This window comes from Poecile atricapillus, chromosome 3 (genome assembly GCF_030490865.1).
Source record: "Poecile atricapillus isolate bPoeAtr1 chromosome 3, bPoeAtr1.hap1, whole genome shotgun sequence".
NCBI lineage: Eukaryota > Metazoa > Chordata > Aves > Passeriformes > Paridae > Poecile > Poecile atricapillus.
Window position 1 is genome coordinate 21,058,923 of NC_081251.1, and position 21,356 is coordinate 21,080,278.

Below are 21,356 nucleotides of genomic sequence, written 5' to 3' on the forward strand. Positions count from 1 at the left end.
TGTGTTTTATATGCAGCTTTCCTCAAATCACTGAAAGGACTAGGTGAGTGCCTAGTCCATCACTTAGACTACAATTTGTTATTTAAGGCTCTTTCAGACTCTTCTTTGCTATAGGTAAATCTGCATTTCCTGACAGTCATCTCTGTGCTAACAACTGGACCTCATGGCTGCTTTCCATAGAGCAATGTTCTTTCAGAGATTGTGACCCCTCCAAGCAGTTGAAGCTTCTCACTCATCTTGCAGCCAAGATCCACCTTAACTAGGAAACCAATTTACCTATCATTTCAGTTGGTTGTTCTGGCTTTTTTTTCCTCCAAGCTTCTACCTCTGTGTTTGAGGGGTTTTCTTTACTGCGAATGTCTAGAGGAATCTTTCTTTTTCTACTAACAACACCACATTCTGGAGACTGTTACCAAGTCTCATATTTTAGTTCTCTCAATGCACCGCCCATCAAAATGAATACAGTGGGCTTCCATGCAGCTGCCAGGGTGGAAACAGATGGCAGCATGCACTGTCCCCTAAACCTTATGCAGAATAAAGATAATTTCTGGGAAATGTGTCTTTCCTGGACTGTTGTCACACTGATGGTCAGACATTTTAGCACACCTGTGCCTGGTGCTACACTGTGCAGTTCAAGCATGCCATTAACATTTACTAAAGGGTTCCTGCACTAGCTGTTATCATGAACATCTCCAAGACTCACACACAAGATACTCGTTGCTGGCTGGAATTCTCTTCCATGTGAATGTACACTGAGCTACCGCTTAAAGATGGAAGGAGAAGTTATCAGCAGGTGCCTTCTTCAGGAAGTGTAGTCCACATATGCACTCCTTTCTCACCCTCCTCCCACCTTGTCCCTGCATCCCTTCAGAAACCAGGTGGGGTTGGGACTGTGCAGCTGAGACACAGCTGCAAACACCGTCAAGCTCTTTCCAGAGATGCCTGTGACTGCTGCAAGGGTAAAACTTTTCTTATCTTTATCATCAGATATATTCCTTGAATTCACAAATGGAGTGTGCATACTGAAAAACTGGTTCATAATATTTTTTTTTCAACAGCGAAAATATCATTCAGAAGGATATGTCAGTTCAATTCTTTTCCTTTTTTTCCTGATTCTCCCTTGATTCAGTATAATTTGCATACTGCAGCACTTGCTCTGTGTCAAAGACTTGGGGGCGGTGTGGTGGGGGGGAGTGCTATATAAAATCCCACAGAAACTTGCAAACACAAGTCTCAGTCTTGAAGGAAACTACTGTGAATATATTTTGGTAAGTGTATTTCAGATGGCAATGCTATAAAAAGTGCATAAATTGCCTGCTTGATACAGCATTTTCAGGACTGTTTTATAAAAAAGGTGATATAGGGCATTCTGCTGTATCCCTCATATCATTTAATGGTTTCATATTTGTCAACACAGTTGTCGATAAAATTTCATTGCTCCATTTCTTTTTATCACTTGCAAGCTTATGGGGCTACTTGAGATTTTATTTTATTTTGTAAATCAAGGAATATAATGAGACTGGTTTGTAATAATATAAGGAAGGGTTATCCTGTGGATTCCTCATTTGAAGAATAGCCCTTCCAGACCAAGCTTACTCCCTGATGCCACCAAACTGAGTCATTGCTTCTGCTTGGGTTTGAAATATGGAATTACCTAGAAGAAGCACCTGTGCAAAACTTTAATAAGACACAGCACCAAAACAATAATACCAGGCTGAATACCTATTGCATTTATTTTACTATGCTAGGTATTTTTTAACAATAAGAGATTAAATATATAATTAATTTTGAATGAATGTGTGTAAAATTATGCTGACTTGCCAATGCTCACTCTGCAGATGTATCTTTTGTGTTGAATTAGGTGGAAACAGCAACTGATTCAGATACTGAAAGTAGAGGTCTACGGGAATACCACTCTGTTGGAATACAAGTGGAAGATGAAAAACGGTAATTTAAGCATGTTCAAAAATCAGTAGTCTTTCACAACACAACATGCATTTGTAAACAGATTAATAAATAACACATAACGGGTGCTGCCACTAAATAATTCCCAAAGCCAAATGTCTTCTATGCATGCTTGTCATTTGGAAAAAATTGTGAAGATTACTTAGCAGTTGCTTCACATTTATCTAACTTTCCAGTTTTTAATTGGAGAGAAGGAAGTTAAAGTATTAAAATGAAATAATGGCTTAATATAATTTCATTATTGACAAAATACTAAGAGCTATGCATTGGAACAGTCTTCCTTCAATAGGACTCCTCATGCTGATCCAGGTTTTCCTAGTCCACAAAAGGAAACACAGTTCTTAGGATGGTACCTTTATTCAGAACTAGAATCAGCTTTTTGATTAGTTCAGTCCTTCTCTAATTTTTTTAAGCTGCTGGCCCATGTAGTGACCCACAGGTTATGCCTGGCAGGTACTGTTTGTCAAGTACTGGACCAGGACTATTATCTCATTTCACCACAGCTGAGTGTCTGGCTGCTAATCGTCTTTTGCCATCAAAAACAATTTGAGACAATAGACTCCAATGTGAAAAGATTTCACAAATAATCTTTGCTTTTCTAACTTTTTAACACAAAGCTTCTCTAAAATGTCATTTTTCAGTGTTATATAATAGTGGAAAATCAACTTTTAATGGGCACCCTATAAGACCAAAAGAACCTCCAACCCACAGTCTTAAACATGCTGATATTACCTTTCTTTTATTGCAGGATTCTCAAAAGTCCTAACTGAGCAGATTTTCAGATTTTTCTACTTAAAATTCTGAACACTTGAAATTTTTATATATATACTTTACAGACTTCTATCAGGAAGTTCTAGTTCTGCTAGTTATTTCCAGTTTATTTAGTAATGATATGTGTAATTTTGTAGTATGAGAATAAATCAATATTTGCTTCCAGAGATAATTTAAATGATTTTCTTTTGTACCCTTGCTTAGATCAATGATTCCATTATGAATTTTGTTTTTCTTCTCTGTTGCTACTCACCATGTAATTTTAGTGAGAAAACACAAAAAAACCCGTTTAACATAAAGTCCAACAAGAACAGAATCTGCTCTTTCTCGCTGAAAAATTATTCTGTGCCCCTGTACCATCACATGTTATTTATATGTCTTAATATTTTTTCTTTCTTCCCTCTTCACCAAGACATGGACGATTCAAGCGCTCAAACAGCGTAACAGCAGCTGTCCAGGCCGACCTGGAACTGGAGGGTTTTCCAGGACACATCACCATGGAGGATAAGGGACTTCAATTTGGCTCGTCATTCCAGCAGCACTCAGAGCCCAGCACACCCACCCAATATAGTGCAGTGAGAACTGTACGGACACAGGGACTGTTCAGTTACAGAGAAGATTATAGGACCCCAGTTGACACCTCAAACCTTCCACCACCAGAACCCTGGCTAGAGCCAGCCATTGAGACAGTAGAGACTGGTCGAATGTCTCCTTGTCGACGGGATGGATCTTGGTTTATGAAGTTACTACACACTGAAACTAAGAGAATGGAAGGCTGGTGCAAAGAAATGGAAAGAGAAGCAGAAGAAAATGATCTTTCTGAAGAAAGTAAGAACATTGCAGTGTATTTTCTTACAGATGTTTACTAAAATATGAAATCTGTTAGGATAGAGCTGTGAGCTGTGGTTTGTCCTCACCCATTCTGTAGGAGCAAAGAACCATAGTACATAAGAACACTGCCCTGCAACTGGCTGCACAAGATGGTGTTTCCCAGAGTAAGGTTTTGTGGAAGTAGTTAGAGCCAACTCTAGAGTCCAGTGCAGGATCAAAGTCTGGTATTACACAGAGCTCAGATGGTGCAACAACTCCATCCACAGCTCCAAATCTGACACATCCTTCCCACTCACTTCTATGGCTCCAGTGCTTGGCCCTCTGCCAGAGCACCCTGTGTGCTCTTACATGGACATTGTTTTGCCCTTTTCCTGAAACCTGTGATTTTGACTCTTAGTGAGCAGTCATTTTAAAAATGTTTAAAAATTTACATTTAAAAATGTTTCCTTTACAGGTACTTCAGCCTGTTTGAGGAACAGAAAGCAGGCAAGAACAATAGTTAAAGTACTTCTGCAGTTAGACAGGCATATGCATTATTAGAAGATTCAGCTGTATTTTCTTCTTACAGTTTTGTCAAGAATCATTATTATTCTCTCATGTCCTGTGGACACCTTGAAAGGAATGATGGGATAAAGTGAAAAATAATGTAGACTATTTTGGAACAAGATCCAAGACAGTGCTAATGGTAGTAATATATCAAAGTGGTCCTAGGACTCAGTAGCCAGCTCACTGTGATTCCCTTTGAGGTCAATTATCCTTGTTCTTCTGGCTCACTTTTATAAATATTTCAATTCCTGACAATCTGAATTATTGTCTCAGCTGAGATTTTCTCAGATCACAAATGAATTCATATTAAGTTTTCTTACTAGCATCTTTCCCTGTGCTCTTACAAATTTCACCATCACCTCTGAATAGTTTCCTGGTTGTCTTCTTTCCCCCTCAATGAGTTCTTGCTATGATGTACCCTCAAATATTAAGACAGTCCAGCATGGTGACTAAAAGGCCAATTTCTATTTTTTGCATTGACCTTTTCAAAACAAAGAATGTCTATGTTTTTACGTCATAACTTTTTTATTTCACAGTCATATTGCCCTGCTGTATTGTGCACAAGTCTGACAAGTAACAACTGATGGTTTGGGGTGGGGCAGTGAGTAAGGCTGGTTTTCCTTTCTTCAGCCTCTGGCGCTTTCTGGACTGTGGGTTTTGTCCTTATTTTCATCATGGCAGAATTTTCCTCTTCCATTGATACTATGAAGAGTTTAACACCCTCCTAGGGACTATTAAATAGTAACATATTTTGCTTTGATTAGCCTGTGGAAGACTTTCCAAGCCTTTCATAATGGTTATTACCCAGTACTTCTTTTTTTCACATATGTCCTATTTTTCAATTCTTCAAGCCTTTGCAGTGCTGAATACTGACGTTTCAATGTTATCATTAAGAATCCCAAAGCACCTGCTTCCCAGATCACCTGTTAGTGATATAAGAACATCAATGTTTTCAGTCTGAAGCAGAAGTTCAAAGAGCAGGACTTTGATCTCATTTGAAAGAGCAAGATTATTAGGGAGCAAAGGGGAGAAACACACAAGCCGTTAGCCCCTCTCTTTCCCAGCGAGGTGTCTGCAGGCAAGAGCTGGGCTTCTCCTACCTCCTCTCTCTGTAAGCTCTTCCTTTTGCACAGCCCTACCCAGATTTGCAGCCATATGGAATGAGCAATGGGAACACGCTCGCATCAGGACTGCCCCCTCACTCGGAGATGTGGAGAGGCAGTTAGAGCTGTTACTCTTTGGAATATGAAACTGGGTACTACATGAGGAAAACTTCCATGATCTGACTTCAGCTAACTACCTGTTCTCAGGTGCAGAAACACTGTCCTTCCCATCATATACTATGGTGGGAACTATGATGAACCTAGACTTTTGCACTCCAGAAATACTCTGGAACACATTGCTGCATGGTGAAATGGCAATCAAGAAGGTAGTTTTCTCTAAATTGTACATAGGACATGAAGAAAATATGGGCTTCCATAATTTTTATTAATATTTGGAGTTAATGACACCTTTTTAACTTGGAATATTTCAGAAAAAAAAAACCCAAACATAGTATTGGGATTTTGTTTCCCTGTTTGCAGAGGGACTCAAATTTGGAAGAGGAAAAGAAAGGGCAATTTCCTGAAAACAGAGTTGATAAAATACAAGTGAAGCCATTGAAATCTCTCTTTCTTAAACTAAAAAAATGGATTAATAACTTGTGCTTGGGGGAATATTTTGACCTCCCTAACAGGTTAAAGATGTTCTAGAATAGATCTGCAGAGTGTTTGCAAAGTCAGAATCTGTGTTCAGCTGCATGTCAAAAGTGAACTTCAAAGTTCCAGTTTTTTATTGTATGTGACTCACTTCAAGAGATCTTCCTGAAATAATTTCCAAATTACATTATTTTTAAATGGTATCCCTTCATCTAATAACACATCAAGTAAAAGGAAGTTTTCAAAGATTAATTCACCAGGAGAATGAGCTTCACAGCATCCTAAAAGCTCTGTGTGAATAATTTTTTTTCCTGTTGAGAATTAGAACATTTTGTATCTCCAGTCTCAGCTACAGAGGTTGTAAGGCATGTATCCTCAAGAACTTAAGTTTAATGATATCCCAGCATGAAATGTATCTTGACGTATTTAAACATTTGCCAGTTCCTTGAAGAAAATAATCAGAAATGTCTGAGCCAAAAGCAAATAAATACAGTTTTCCATCTTCCAGCAAGACTACTATTCCCAAAACACAAAACAGCAAGGTTTGCACATTCAAGTTGTCACTCTTAAAGCTGAATAATTTCTTTTTGGCCTGGATATATTAATTGTACCTGAAAACCAAATATAGCTTTGCATCTCATAGGAGAAACTTGTCCTTATGATACCACTTCTATTTTGTTTTAAACATGGGAACAGTTAAAATAGAACTACATTTTAGAAAACAATTTCAGTTTTGGTATTAACACAATAGCCCTGAGATCACCAAAAGCCATCTAATTGCTATATTGATTTTTTCTTTTACTGTAGCTTTTCTCCCTTGTTGTTTTAAGAACTTCACTCATTAGGTCTTAGAAAAAAGAGATCATTGCAGCACAAATAACCTCTCTCTCCTTCTTCTCAAAGCATTTTTTTATTTGGTTAGTTGCTGTGAGTTTTATTTTGAAGCCTCTGCAAAGTTCTTATACTGTCTGTGGAGACAGTTATTCGTGTTCTGTTTATTACATATGTGTATGTGTGCGTGTGTGTGTGTGTGTGTGTGTGTGTTTTCATTTATATATAGAAAATACAGATATGTGTCTGTAACAGTTCCCAGGGTTAGACATCTGGTCATTTGCACTCACAGGGTGCCTCTAGGCAAAGATACGTGTGTCTCGTGGGTGCTGACTGGAGTTTCAGTTTTACACCCTGAAAATTGTGTTTGGCTATTTGATCGTAGCTGATGACAAGAAAAACAATTTCAAGTGTCACAAAGCTATTGAAGATCAAGAGGGAAGGACTCTGCATCCCATGAGCACAGTGATGGGAGCAGGGAGAGCAGAGGAGGGAGAGGAATCTGCAGTCCCTGCCCAGAGCTTGCAGGCAGACACTGGCAGAGGAAAGAAGAAAACACTCTGTGCTTCTTGGTGCCACATGCTTGGCCACTAGAGTACTTTGTTACAGGGAACTGCTCCACAGAGTTTACTCTCATATAAAAATCCTTAGATAGGTGCAAAAATTCACTATAGGATAAACTATATCAGCAGAAAGGTTGCTTTGCTGGTGTCTTCCGCATCATGCTTAGGAGCTTTGCTGGCATAACAGTAAAATGATCTCTAATGGGGAAAAAAATTAAGATATTAGAGTAGGAGCTCAAAGTATCGACTCTCTCTCCCATTCCCCTTATTTCTGTGGATACTGGACCATTCCTTGCTAATCCTCCAGCTGATTTTCACAGTACTGCAAAGGTTTTACTAATAGGACTGAATAATAATAGAAAACACAGAATAAAATCTCCCATAATTTTAGGGGAATAAAAATCAACAAAAAACCCTCACAGCCAATTGATTTAAGTATATTCATGAATTATCCATAAAAGCTTTCTTAGGTGTTTGACCAAATATTGGTTATACTTTAACCAAAGAGAAATTACTGACATAATTTTCTAATGTTTTTCACAAATCTATCCTTCAGGAGCTATTGAAATTTCCAGCTGGAGTGTTGTAAATTACTAAAGAATGTCTTAACTGTACTGAAACAGTCTGTAAAGTCCTGTAGTGTGTCTTCCAAGAATTCCTCCTAGCATTTGTATTGTTCTGCTGAAATTTTCTCCTTTTTGAATTTAGCTTTGTTGAGGTAAAAAGCAAATTCGCATCAAGTCCCAGTTGGTAAACAAGGGTCCCATTACCCTCCAGAGCACTGCCAGCTGGGGGCTGTGTTGTCCCAAAAATGCCATCTGAACATTATACATTTATTTTTGTGTCTACATGCTCTGTTAATAGTGAAAAAGATATTTCTAAATATTACTAATTTAGGCTTAGAGATTTTACAGATATCATGCCCTACGTTGAGTTAGGAGAGTGAACTAAATGCCAGTTTCAATATTTTTCCAGGCATATTTTCTCAGATTGTGGAGTAAATTATTTACAGGTATAGGGGGGAAATGGAATGATCAAATGGAATGAAAATTTAAATTAAAACATGTCATTTAAGTAGACAGTAATGAATGCCAGAAGCAGATTAATTGTTAGCAGTTTCTCACTGCTGGTGCAGCAGTGGCACAATGGAACAGAGCTTTTAACCTGTCACGATCAGAGTTACAGCATCAGATTATAATCAATTTCATCAATACAGACCTAACTTTTTGTCTCTACCTTTGTGATATGAAATCATTTTTGATTACAAGGTTTTGTAGAATTTCGCAAGCAATTCCATACATACAGGGGAAAATACACCATTGTGTTAATTGTGAAATTTACATAATCTCTAGTCAGGGTGTAAATCCTGAACCTACTTTTACTGAAGTCATGGTCAGGGTTTTGTATATCTTCAGAGATGAAGTTATAAAGGACCATTCAAGAAAAATGGAGTGCTTTAAATGCTTCAGGGAGCAGAATTAAAGTTGTGTGACTCTTTCCTGACATTTGGGCAAATACAAAATTATCTTAATGCAAGGAGGTATATGGATTATATGAAGAACACATCTATTTATGTGTATTGGTAGCTTTTATCATCATTTATTTACAAGAAAAATCTTCTAGTAATCACCAAACATCTCAATCTCTTCAGTCTCTAACATTCATCATTCTTTCATGGAGGTAATCAATCTGCACTCATCAGAATAATTCCCCAATGCATGAAATTAATAACAAGACTTTGGATGTCTATTAATATTGTGCTGAAGATTATGAGGTGAAGTGTTTTAATACTTTAATTTAATTACAGCAAAGCAGAGTAGCATGAATATGAGAGATTCTAACCTCTATGTTTTATTACATCTGATTTACTTATTAAAATGGAAATAGAGTTAGATCTTTAGTAAATGCTAGGGCTGTAATTATACATGTGTATTCAGCACTGTGACTCAGTGGCACATGCAACCATCACAGTTTTATATCCCTGACAAGTATGTGTCCCACCAAAATGCTACATTGCCAGTGCCTAAGTCTTGACCAGTGTGACTGGGCCTTAAATCACTAATGCTTGTTGGCACAATGTTTCATGATAAAGAAGATAAAATTAATGTTTATTTTATTTGAGGGTTCAGGTAACTAGATTCACTAGAAAATATCAGACAGATATAGATTCTGATAGGATCTGTATTTCTGCAGAAGAGCTAAAACAAATACCCCTTACTCAGACTGTGTATTTGAGCTATGAACTGTAAAATTCAGCAGAGGAAACTAAAACTGAACTTTACTCACTAGAGACAACCAATATAACCATCAGCCCATGGAATCACCCTCACTCATTTTTTGCCCAGTGAATCATTGAACATAGCATGGAATAGGTGATGTTAGGGACCTGCTACAGCACAATTCCTCATCCTGGAAAAGGACAGGGTCCTTTTCCACACTGGGTCAGATGTTCTAAGCTACAGATCACTGAGAGAAAAAAGGAGGATACAAGACTGTTTTTCACTTAAGTTATTGCCTTTATTAAAAATGTTGAAAACCAAATTAAAGCAATTTATGTCAGATCAAATGAAACATTTCTTTTTTATTTATGTTTTTGTATGCTTGTCCAAGTTTTAACACTCAAATTTTCCTTTCTGTACGCCAATAACACTGTAGAGGAAAGTGAGGGGTTTGGTGATCAAAAACCCCAAACCAATTAAAATGTTTTATTTCATTTGGCCAACAGAACAAAAACAAACCTCAGTGCAGACCTGAACTCATGCAGCCTGAACCACTTAACCCTTTTACAATGGATGTCACACAGGACTGATGAATTATGTATATCTCTGTTTAATTTAGTGTTGTGGCACAGCTGTACTGTTTGTTTAACAGAAAATAGAATAGAGTTTGAGAACCACAGCTCTACACATCAGCACCTGCTTTTGAAAGTTACTAAGATTGTAACTGGAGCCCAAAACTTTCAAATTATCTCTTGCTGCTAAATGTACGTGACCAGATATTTCACAGGAGTAAAGGAAGCAGAATTAAAATTTAAAATCTACTAACAAAATACTGTTTTCATATTCCTTCTGGTACTTATTCTAAATAACAACAAAATGTTAAGCCCTGCCACAGTTTAATGTTTCCTATATCAGGGGCTGCAGATCAGTTGTGCTGTAACAGCTTTATTCCACACTCACCATCCTGTTTGTATAATCAAACTTGGTTTCTCCAAATTGAAGTTAAATATATCAGAGTAACTCCTGTCTACCCCACCTCTCTATAAGTTTAACATTATTTAAAGATCTAGAAATACTCCTGCTAAAATATTTTTTTCCTTGAGACCACAGCTTATAATGCTCTTTAATTTTTTTTTTTTTTCATCATAGAGATGGATGTGGAGGAAAGGAAGTGTAGGGAAGGATATGTAGGAAGAAGAAAAGCATGGTGCTACCTACCAAAGTGTAATATTTATCCCAGCAAATGTGGGAGTCAGGATGAGTTAGTTTCTTAGGAATAAGCCAATCCCCTTAGGTAGTACTGTCAAAAGAAAGACAGAGGCAACTCCAGGAGGAAATTAAACCCATCTAAAAATAAGTGCCTAACATGGCTGAGTTGCTGTTCTCAGATCACTGATTATAACTCATTCAAAATTTTTAATTTAGACAGATCACTCTTGGAAACAAAATCAAGTAAAATGAGTTTGGTCATTTTCCCCAGTGCATACTGTAAGGTCATGTACATGGACAGTGAGGAACTACCAACACACCCACAGGGGCTGATCCTGGTTCAGCAAAGTCCTGGAGCACCTATTTGAGTCCAGCTCTGTCTGAAGCTCCTGTGCTGAGGACTTTGTATCTTTTCTTGGGCAGAGAACCTGTAATTCCTAGTGGATGTACCAAAATGTGTCTCAGACATGTAATTTCTGTGAGGATCTAAGCCTTATGATAGAAATATGTTATATTACAGCTGAATGTCACAACTTTACCCTCAGACCAGACAAAGAGATCTCACCTAGGGATCATCCACACAAGTGTAGTGAGTAAAGTAATTTGCAATCACAGAACCAAAAGATGTAATCTAAGGTGCCTTTAACAGCAGAAGGAACAGACATCCAACTGGTTCTTGAGGCAAGACAATTTCTACAGCTCCCAATTTACATGAGCAAATGTAAATGGGAGAGGTGTCATTTACTTTGAAATTTAAGAGTGTTTTCAAAATCATATTAATTGATGGATGCCCACTTCAGGAGGCTGAATATAGTCCCATGGTTTTTCCTACTTCTTTAAGCAAGTAAAGTCTAAGCTGTTTTGACCTATTAATATATCATTTATTATTCATTCATTATTGCCAAAAGATAAGGTTTCACTGAGCTTTGCTATACCTCAGTCTTTTTTAAAAACATTTTATGTGTGTAATCACAATCAACAAGACCAAATATTTACTTTCATTTTAAAATAACCAGGAATTTCACCTGCATATTTTTGAGTTGTATGTTGTATTTACTGCTAAAAAACATTTATTGGTAATAATCAACCTGTGTGCTTAGTCCTAGGTAAGATCAGAAGTGCTGTTGGAAGTGCTCAGCTCCTCATGTCTCAGAAATTCCAGCAATTTTATTGGCTTTGTCAGCAAAATCTGGTAAGTCACTTTGCCTGGCTATTCTTGAAGAGTTTAAGTTATTCACCCATAATATACCACACAAAATGCCACTTTAAATTTTAGAATTTAATATTTTTACTTCAAAACCAATTGTAATGCATCCAAGCAGTAGCATTCTGAAATTATTAAAATTGTTTTTTATTATTATTAAAATTGTTTTCATGTCCCAAATTTACTTACCCTTTTTTTTAAACTTAGTCCTTAAGTATGATGCTAGTATATGTTTTTTAAGTAAATATGTAATTTTAGTAATTTCAGTCTGATCATGTTTTGCTTTTGTCTTCTTGCTGTCCTTATTAAACAAAAGAAAATGAGAAGGGAACAAATTCAAGTTTTCTGAGACATAATATTGTGGCTTATTTTTGCAATACCCTAATATAGTAACTATATTTCACATAAGAAAGGGGGAAATTTTCACATTACAATCAGTGGAAAACGGTAAAATGGAATAGTGGAGAATACATGATCCAGCCTTCTACCTGCCTGAAAATAGGACTGATCATGGAAATGAGGTATCTATAATGTTCATAAAATTGAGTTGGATAATTTGTGCTGCCAATTATAAATGAGATGTCCTGAGGCTAAAGGAACAGATGCATTATATTACTTATGAGGGTTACTGCTATTGTTCTGGAAGTTCATAAGAGACTAATTCCATTCTAAATGTTATCTTCATTAATATAGCAGCAGCCATCAGCAATTCAAACATTGTGGCAAGATGATACTAATCAATAGAAGAATGTAATTCTTATAGCTACAGCTGCTGGTAGAACACCTTTTTTGTCTCTCTCAAATATCAAGTGTATCTTTTCCTTCTGACTGTCCCTAAACCTCATATCTTGAAAGTACTGAATTTTGTTGTGTGAATGACAGCAGATATAAGCTATACATCTGCTTACATACTTTTCTTTGCTCATTGGGATTTGTCCCACAACTTTCAAGACAGAACATCCGTTCTGCAAAGACCTACTTGCTGCTTCCCATCCATAAAGTTAAACATTCAGAATACCTGCAATGAAATAATACTGAGAGAATAATGCTAAAAATTTCATACCTTCTGATAGAAAATATTAAGATACATGTTTCTCATTAGGAAAAAATCCAATTATCCCCTTCAAAAACTCTTCAAATCAAGAAGTTTAAAAGCTGATACAGAATAACAAAGGAAAGATACAAAGCAAGACTTGACCACATCTGTATTATCAAGTACCTCATGTGTGCTCCCTCTCTAGCAACTTGTTTCATACCAAAAGAAGGAAATCTTCATCAGTGTCTGAAAATTTCTCTCTGCAAATTTAAAAATGCCCTCCCTTACCTGATTGATTAAGCTATGCAAACTAAGATTTAGAGAGCATAACCTCCACTTCATTTATCTTCAAGTGGGCCTAGCACTTGTTCTCGAGAGCATTACTGCAATAGCAGATGCAGCTCCTGCTCAGCACAGCCATCAGCTGCTCAGGAGTGAGAACAATTCATCACTGCAAAAGCAATAGGAGTGCAAGGAGAAATGTTCCATTTTGTAGACAACACAACCAAAAAGCTGGCAAGATTTTACTTTTCTTTTTCTCTTTTGGATAATAAACCTCTAAACTCCATAACAGCAGCTTTACCCCACTCTCAAGATTTAGGCTCTGAATATCCTTCACTTTCATTAAATCAGTAATGGGCTCTGCAGAAAGCAGAAGCTGTAAAACTGACTGGAGGTCATTGATGTCTGGAGGCTTTTCTTCCTATACCTAATGATAAAGTTTGTTGCTAAATAGTGACTTAGTACATACCTACAGCAGGCTTTCCATAGGCTCCTAAGGAAGCATATCAGTGCCCCAGGGGAATGCTGCCAGCTTGTGCATTCCCTCTCTAAAGCATCCAGCACATACAGGGCTGCCACACGGCAGTTTCTCTGACAGTGTTCAGCCTATATAAGTTTAAATGTAGGACACAGAACAACAGCATTTAATTCTGCCATTTCAAAATGCAACAAGGGTTTTAAAGGAATATACTTAAACTGAAATTTAACCATGAAGGTCACCTATGGACTTTTCTAAAGGATCATGGGAACTTCAAACGGCACATTTGATTGTGCTCTGTGTTAGGAACTCTTATCAAAGACTCCCACTTAGGGTAAATTCACAGAAATGTAAGCTTCAATGAAGTTTTCTTTTTACGAATCTGGCTATCTCCTACATGTATATTGTTCCCACTAACTACTTTAAAAAAGCATGATTATTGATTAATAACTAGTCCCTTCTGCCTTATTCACATTACTTTTTGTAGTAACCTTTTTTTCCTTTGTAGTGTGCTCCTCCATGCTCTCTAGTCAGCACAGATCCTACTCAGCTTGTGTGTCATAGTTGTAGGCTAAAACAGAGCAACTTGAGCACCATCTAGGGACTTGTTGCTTGCTTTAGGCCTCCTTCAAAAGGAGGGCTTCAAAGCTGAATTCCAAGTAAGACACAAATAAACAAGCAGTTTCTGAGAAGAAGCAGGTTGAAGCCAATCTTTTCAAAACTTAGTTGGCTGTAGTAGTACTCATTTGTGCCAGCATTTATTCATGACCTGTGGATGTGTAAGAAGCAGAAGGCAGCCCTCCTGTGCCCAGACCAACCATGGCACAGCCCTCTGCAGGAGTCATGCTGGAGGTCATGGTCTTCTCAAACACTGTGAGCAGAGTAGGGAGCACAAAGGTACAGAACAGCAATTAGCCTTGATTCAGAAGGCAATGCCCTTGCAATGAGTAGCATAACTTTCTGGCTGTTTAGAGGAAACTGGGGAGAGTGACTGAGGAGACCAAGCAGGAGACAATGATTGTAAGATAAGACAGACTGCTGAGGGACTGTCCTCATGAATTTCACACAGGCAGTCTGTTTCTAAAGCCTGAAATATTGACCTCTGTAGAGTAAGTAACACCACTGACATACATTTCAAATTGTTTTGTAACAAATTGGGATCCACCCAATGAAATAGTTTACAGTAAACACTAATCTGGAGTTATAAAGTTTCCCAGAAGTCTATTATAATCTTTATGGCCAGTTATCTTAAACCCCTGAAGTTCCATATTAAAAGGAACCTTTTTTTCTAGTGAAGAAGACTTGTAAGTTGCTCTTGGCCCAGATTCTAGTAGGAGTCTAGATATGGGCAACACTACATGTTATCATGCTCAGTTCCAAGCACTCATCTCTCACAGTGGCATCTGTAAAGCCAAGTTTGAGCAGCGATTCATAGTTTAAAACCCTTTGAAATGTGTGATTCAAGGGAGGAATTCAATAGCAAAGCTTATCTCCCAGTTTCTAGACAACTGTGGGGTTGTGTTTAAATATAAAATGCCTTTAACCACTAGATTTGAAAAAGGTGGGGAACAGAGCGTGCCATAACAGCAGTGATGCTAACATAGCAAACTAGTCTTCCCAGGAAGGGAGAGATCAAGAGTCTGTTTGGCACGATTTTGATGTCCTCTCTCCCAGCTCCATTCTTTAGACCATCATAATGGCTTCCTCCTGTCCTGGAATGAAAAAGGCATTTCTTCATTACCTTCACAGATATGTTTACCAATTAAGCCCTATTTCAATAAAGTGACAAAGCTCTCTTCTTGAACTAGTACCAGTGCTCAGACAGCATAGGGTTAAGAGTCTGCATACTACCTTATAATACAATTTTAATCCAGCACTGGGATCAGGTTAATTATCAAATACAGGGTCATCTTGCTAATTGTTACCACCAATGTTTGCTCCATTAAGTCTTACGCACACAGAGCCTCTTAATTGCAGTACCTGGTGGTAATGTCTTCCCAGTTCCTAAGTGTGATACAGCTCCCTGGGGAACAAAATCCAAGCATCCCATCAAGACTTCATACATCATGTATACATTTGAAAATGCAAGACAATGTAAACATCAAGTTCAGCATAAGGTGACAACGTCTTTGTGACATTGTTTTGTCTTAATCAGCTATCGTGAATGTAATTTTTAACCGGGAAGACTTCAGGCTGGCTGGAATACAAACCATGTTCCCCTTGCCTTTAATAATCAGCAGACAGAGGCTGTCAGCTTGCTCCTTTTTAGAAATGCAGGTCAGCACAGCATATGGTGCTAAGGAACTTCCCATGCCGCAAATTCAGGAAGGTTCTCATGTGACATCCAACTCATTCATGTTTGGGTTGTGTAGGAGGCACAGCTTTCCAGTCACAGCTCCCAGCTGCAGAGCGTGCAGAGCCTTAGCACTGAGCAGTGCTGCAGCAATGAAATCTGGCACCATGCCCTTCCTGCCTCAGTGCACACTGCTGAAAGCCTCCTGAAGTATTCATCTTCTCTCCTTTGTGCATTTCAGGACCCGAGTGCCATGCCAAGACCAACTTCCCAGGACCTTGCAGGTTTCTGGGACTTACTGCAGCTCTCAATTGAAGATGTCAGCATGAAGTTTGATGAACTGCACCAGTTGAAACTCAATGAATGGAAAATAATAGAATCACCTGAAAGGAAGGTAAGCAGACCGCGGACAATACCATTTACTCGCAATTTGTAGTTCTGCAGTCTCCTTGTGTTAAATACTATAGTGAAACACAATAGGTTTCTAACGCTGGCAGGTATTTAATTGGCATGGCCCAATTTTTACATGGAAACTTTAATTAGATGTGAGGAGTCTTTTCTTTTTTAACAATGTTGAGCTGAATTTTATAATAAATAAAATGGATTTTGCTAAGCTAGTTTACTCCATGACTCTTTTATTCGAATTATTTGGTTCACATTCTAAAGGCTAGAACAGAAATATGTTCTTATTAATTCAGACTGAAGACAATAGCCCAAGAATTCAAACAAGGTAAATTCAGCGCTCTGCTACATCTGGGGCTGCTCAAACTTGAACACTGCAGTGTTTAACCCTGCCTGCATGACACAAATGATAATGGAACAGGGAAGAGAAAAAAGCATGTGACAAAACATAGCACAGGTCATACTAAAGCGCAGCTTTTATACTTTTGGGAGACAAAGTGCTGCTGGTAAACTCCCTGCACCCCTGCCCTGCAACTCCACAATTTGGGAGATGCCCCACAGGATGCTTCCAAAGGTCACAAAGGTGACAAATTGCCCATAAAAGCAGTGTAATTCTGAAACTGCCTTTCCCCTCTCTAGAACTTCATCCCTTACCTTGATTATCCCACTGTCCTTACTGACTATTGAATCAGCCAGATGAAAACAGCATTTGGTTTGAGTTAGTATTGTTGGCCTCAGGTGAATACTTGTTTGGTTTGGGAGAAATTAGGAGGCATTTTGACAACTTTTTCATTTCTTCATGCTCCTCTTGGATTTTAATTTTCAGCCAACGGGTTGGTGGATGGTGAGTTTGCAATTCTTGCTTACTAGTGACAACTGGAAGTAAGAAATTATTATAGTGACAGCAACAGTGATATTCCTAAGAGGGAAATAACTAAAAGTGGACAAAAAATTAAGATGGGATGACAGGAAAGGAGCCTTTATGAAAACAGGAGAAAAAGAAAATAGAGACAGGTAGAACTGACTATCATAGGGAATAGCATCTTAGGCTGTAGCACTGCTCCCGTTTAATGCAGAACTATGTTTTTAAATAACCTTAGTTATTTAGTCTTGGCTATTGCATTTGGATAGTAGAATCAGAATTAGTTTAAAAATAAAAAAAACAAAACCCTACCAACCAAAATAAATTAAAAAAAATAAACACCGAAAACCCCAATGAGGAGTCTGTAAATCATAAGTGTATCAGTTCAATTTTTGTATTATTTGAATCCTGCTGTGCATCAAATTAACTGTGTTCTCCATAAGGAACAGCCCATACTCTAGATTATTACCATTACTTTAAGAAATTATATGGCAAAAAGATCTATCATAATAACCATACCTACACAAATGAAGCTATGGAGTCATCATCTTCAGGGCTATGCAGTTCAGTATTAAACATGAAATTAAAAAAAAAAAATCCAAACTGATTTAACTTCAAAGTTTCTTATAATTTGAAGTGCATTTTGAATGGGGATTGTATGAAATCCCCTCCAGAGGATCTCTTCCAACCTAAATTAGTGTACAATGCCTTTATAATAGGCCCTCATATGATCTTTCACAGTCTCTAAATGGTCAAAATAATTCTTGATTTAACACCTGCAGAGAAATTTACAGCTACTTTGGTAACAAAATCTACTAACTTTCACTTATAATTTGATAATTCTTCAGAATAATTTTCTCTGAAATGGCCCAGACTTGCAAGAAGAACAATTAGCCCTATGTTCTCTCTCTGATTGGTGCTTGAATGTTTGCATAGAGCAGTTCCTGGAGGAGACTAAACTAATAGACATGTATACACAGCTGCTATCTCATATCCAGCTGAGGCTAAACTCAGTATGATTAATTCAATCAAAAATCCTGTTCTGCTAATCTTAGAGAGTCTTTTCACTTGATCAGACCACACAGATGTGCTGAATTCTTATTGGAGAGACAGTATGTGTTTCTGTTTATAATGAGTGTAATGATGTGTCAGCTTAAATTAAACAAATCCATATGAAAGTGAGGTGTGCATATTGCATGTGCCAATACCTGCAAGGATGGTGGAAGGAAGCGCAGTCTTTTTTCAGGCACAAGACTGCAGAATGCATAATGGTTGTCAAATAAGAGGGTTTTGTCAGTGTCCCTAGTGTGGATAGGTGTTCATGTAATCCATAAGTCAGCTGATGGGCAAGCACAAATTGAGCATGCTTGATGTATGTAATCAGTATTTTGCATTTCATGTCTTTGATGTGCATGCTCTGCTGACAAGTACCTTTTACATGCAGCTCACCCTTAGTTTTAATGCCCTATTGCAGGAAGAAAGAAAGATTCCCCCTCCTGTACCAAAGAAGCCCCCAAAAGGAAAATTCCCTATCACAAGAGAAAAATCTCTGGACCTACCTGACAGACAACGACAAGAAGCTAGAAGACGGCTGATGGCTGCCAAGCGAGCAGCCTCTTTCCGGCAGAATTCAGCCACAGAGCGTGCAGACAGCATTGAGATCTACATCCCAGAGGCTCAAACCCGGCTTTAAAGACAGAATGCTGCAGAGTTCCTTTTTTAAGCAAAATGCTTGTACAGTTTGTCACTTACCTGGTAATTTTTGTCTCATTCTCTCCACTAAATATGCCCTTGATGTTGTGTTCTTTGTGCCATAAGCACAGTGGAATGCTTTTGATTTCCTCAGAATTTGCTGAGCTCACCGCAAGAATGACTTCTTTTTGTATTTATTGTCTGACTTACAATCAGCTACAATGGATAGGGCTTGTCAAGACCTGACTTATCCAATATATTCTCAGAGGACAACAAGAAACACCTCTTGAGATGGAACCCAGCTTACTTTTTGTTATTTATATTTTTATAAAATGTGTGATAATTAGGGATAAGAATAACAAACTATAAATGGGTGCATCTCACCATTCACTAGAGGCATTAGCTAATCCAAGTAGAAGGTGCTACTAATGTAAAGAGCAGGAAAGAAAGAACCCATTTATCTCCTTGACCTCCAGTTTCTTTTCCTAAAATCCAGCTAACATATTTACCCATGCGCTCTTCCACTCTTCTCATCTTTGTTACTGCAAAATAACATTAGGCGTCTCATCTCATTCAAGTTTCTGGAGATGAACAGGGATATCCAGCCACTAAAACTCCAAAGTTCATCAGAAACCAAGAAGCATACGAGTCTGGTGATGGTGGGAATGTCTACTAAGAAACGTTTGCTGTTAGCAGTATAATGACACTCTGAAACCTAAGCAAAATTGTAATGCAAGAGGACTTGAGTGATGGGTGAAAGTAAAATGGAAGCCTTAAAAAGTTAGATCTTCTGTAGTAAGATGAGTAAAGAAAAAGTTATACTCACTCCTTTGGACCACTCATTGCATTTTTAACAGTTCTTTTACATGTTAATATTTATTTTATAAACCTTCTCTCTTTCATTTCAAGAGCTGTGCTACATGTACTATTTCAAACTCTCAAATTGTTATAACAATTGAGTTTCCAGGGTATCCTTGAGAACAAAAAAAATCTTGCTTGTTTAAAATGCCAGTTGTGATGTTGTAAACAGTTTAAGAAATATGAATGTGAGTGGTAAGTATATATAAGTTTAAATGGTTATGTTAAGGTAAGGTAAACTGTGGTTTACAGTTGTATTTTTTTTTAGAACTATTTTTCTATGCAGTTATCATTTATGGCAAGAATAAGGTTCTTGCTTGCTTCAGACATAGGAAAAAAAACAAAAAAGAAAACAAAAAACAAAAAACAAACAAAAAAAAAAAAAAAAGAAAACAAAAAACCTGACTCAAGAGATAAGTGATTTCCAGCCATGGAATATAGGGAAAATAATATATTTTCAAGCCTCATAAGGTCAGAATAGAGAAGTGGGAGCTACCACAGTCAAGAGGCTTTAATTTAAAACAAATTAGGACAGAATTATTCCACTTCACCTACCTTCCAGAGCCAACCAAGTAATCCAGCACTTAGAAGTCTTCAGGTGAAGACGCAATAAAATGAGTAACATGCAGCCCCCAATACCAAGGTTTGGATCCTATTGAACACAAGTTTAGGTGAAAAGAATGAGAACCCAGTGAGACAGACAGCCCCAGTTACCACATTTCCTCTTTACCTGCTTTAACAAATACAACTTATTTAGCCATAGGCAGAACAACTCTTTAATTATACTCGAGCACTTTGGTTCTTCACCTGTTAAGCACTTTAAATCCAAATCCCACACACCCTGCAGCCTGATGGATGACTGGAAACATGAAGTACCGTAGGTTATGCAGATCTGACATTGCTTCAAATCTGTTTTCTTTTGTTTGGTTGGTTGGTTTTTTCCTTCTCTTTTTCCTATAGTGTGTGGTATTAAGCATGAGTTCTGTCTTTGGACAGATGATAAAGCATGCTTGGCTTCAAAGTATGAATCTTTAGAGATGAAGTTTTGAGAAGTTTCTGTGAGAAGACACCCCTGTAAATTTAGCCTGGTATCTGGTATATACTTTGCCAAATAGCCTTAAAACTATATTTGAAGCAAAAACCAAGAAGAATGTATATCCTTCAAGAATGCAAAAAAAAAAAGAAAAAAAAACAAAAAAGGGAATAAAAAAGAATAAACCCCTGAAATATTCTTCTATAGATGAAAACATTATATTTCCCATCCCTTGTGTTTTCAAGGCATTTTCTATTAAGGAAAAGAGATGAATCCTAGTCAGTGTACAATGTCTATGCTACTTCCTATATTTATTGTACTATTTTAAATACAGAAGAACATGCAGAGGCATCTTTAGTCTTGAAAACTGGTATCTTAAAGTGGAGCTGCTAATTGGAATATTCACACAAAACCAAAGCCAGTATTTTCCCTCGACTGAAGAAATTGAAAGTAGAGACACATACACCTGTACACATATGGCAGCTGATACATTTTATCTAATTTTCTGTACACTTACAGGAGAAACCCTCCTATTTACAGCAACAGGTCATGCAATTAAGACAAGCTGTACCTGATCCTGCCAG

General features: G+C 37.6%; 1 protein-coding gene across 1 annotated transcript in view; it reads left to right on the forward strand.

Moving 5' to 3' along the window:
• Positions 1–18,882, forward strand: part of DLGAP2 (DLG associated protein 2) — a 370,745-nt gene extending 351,863 nt beyond the window's left edge. Inside the window, 5 exon segments of the mRNA XM_058835087.1 lie at positions 1,839–1,947; positions 3,149–3,564; positions 11,733–11,824; positions 16,167–16,319; positions 18,664–18,882. Of these exon segments, the coding sequence (XP_058691070.1) occupies positions 1,839–1,947; positions 3,149–3,564; positions 11,733–11,824; positions 16,167–16,319; positions 18,664–18,882 (989 nt within the window).
• Positions 18,883–21,356: the final 2,474 nt, after the last annotated feature.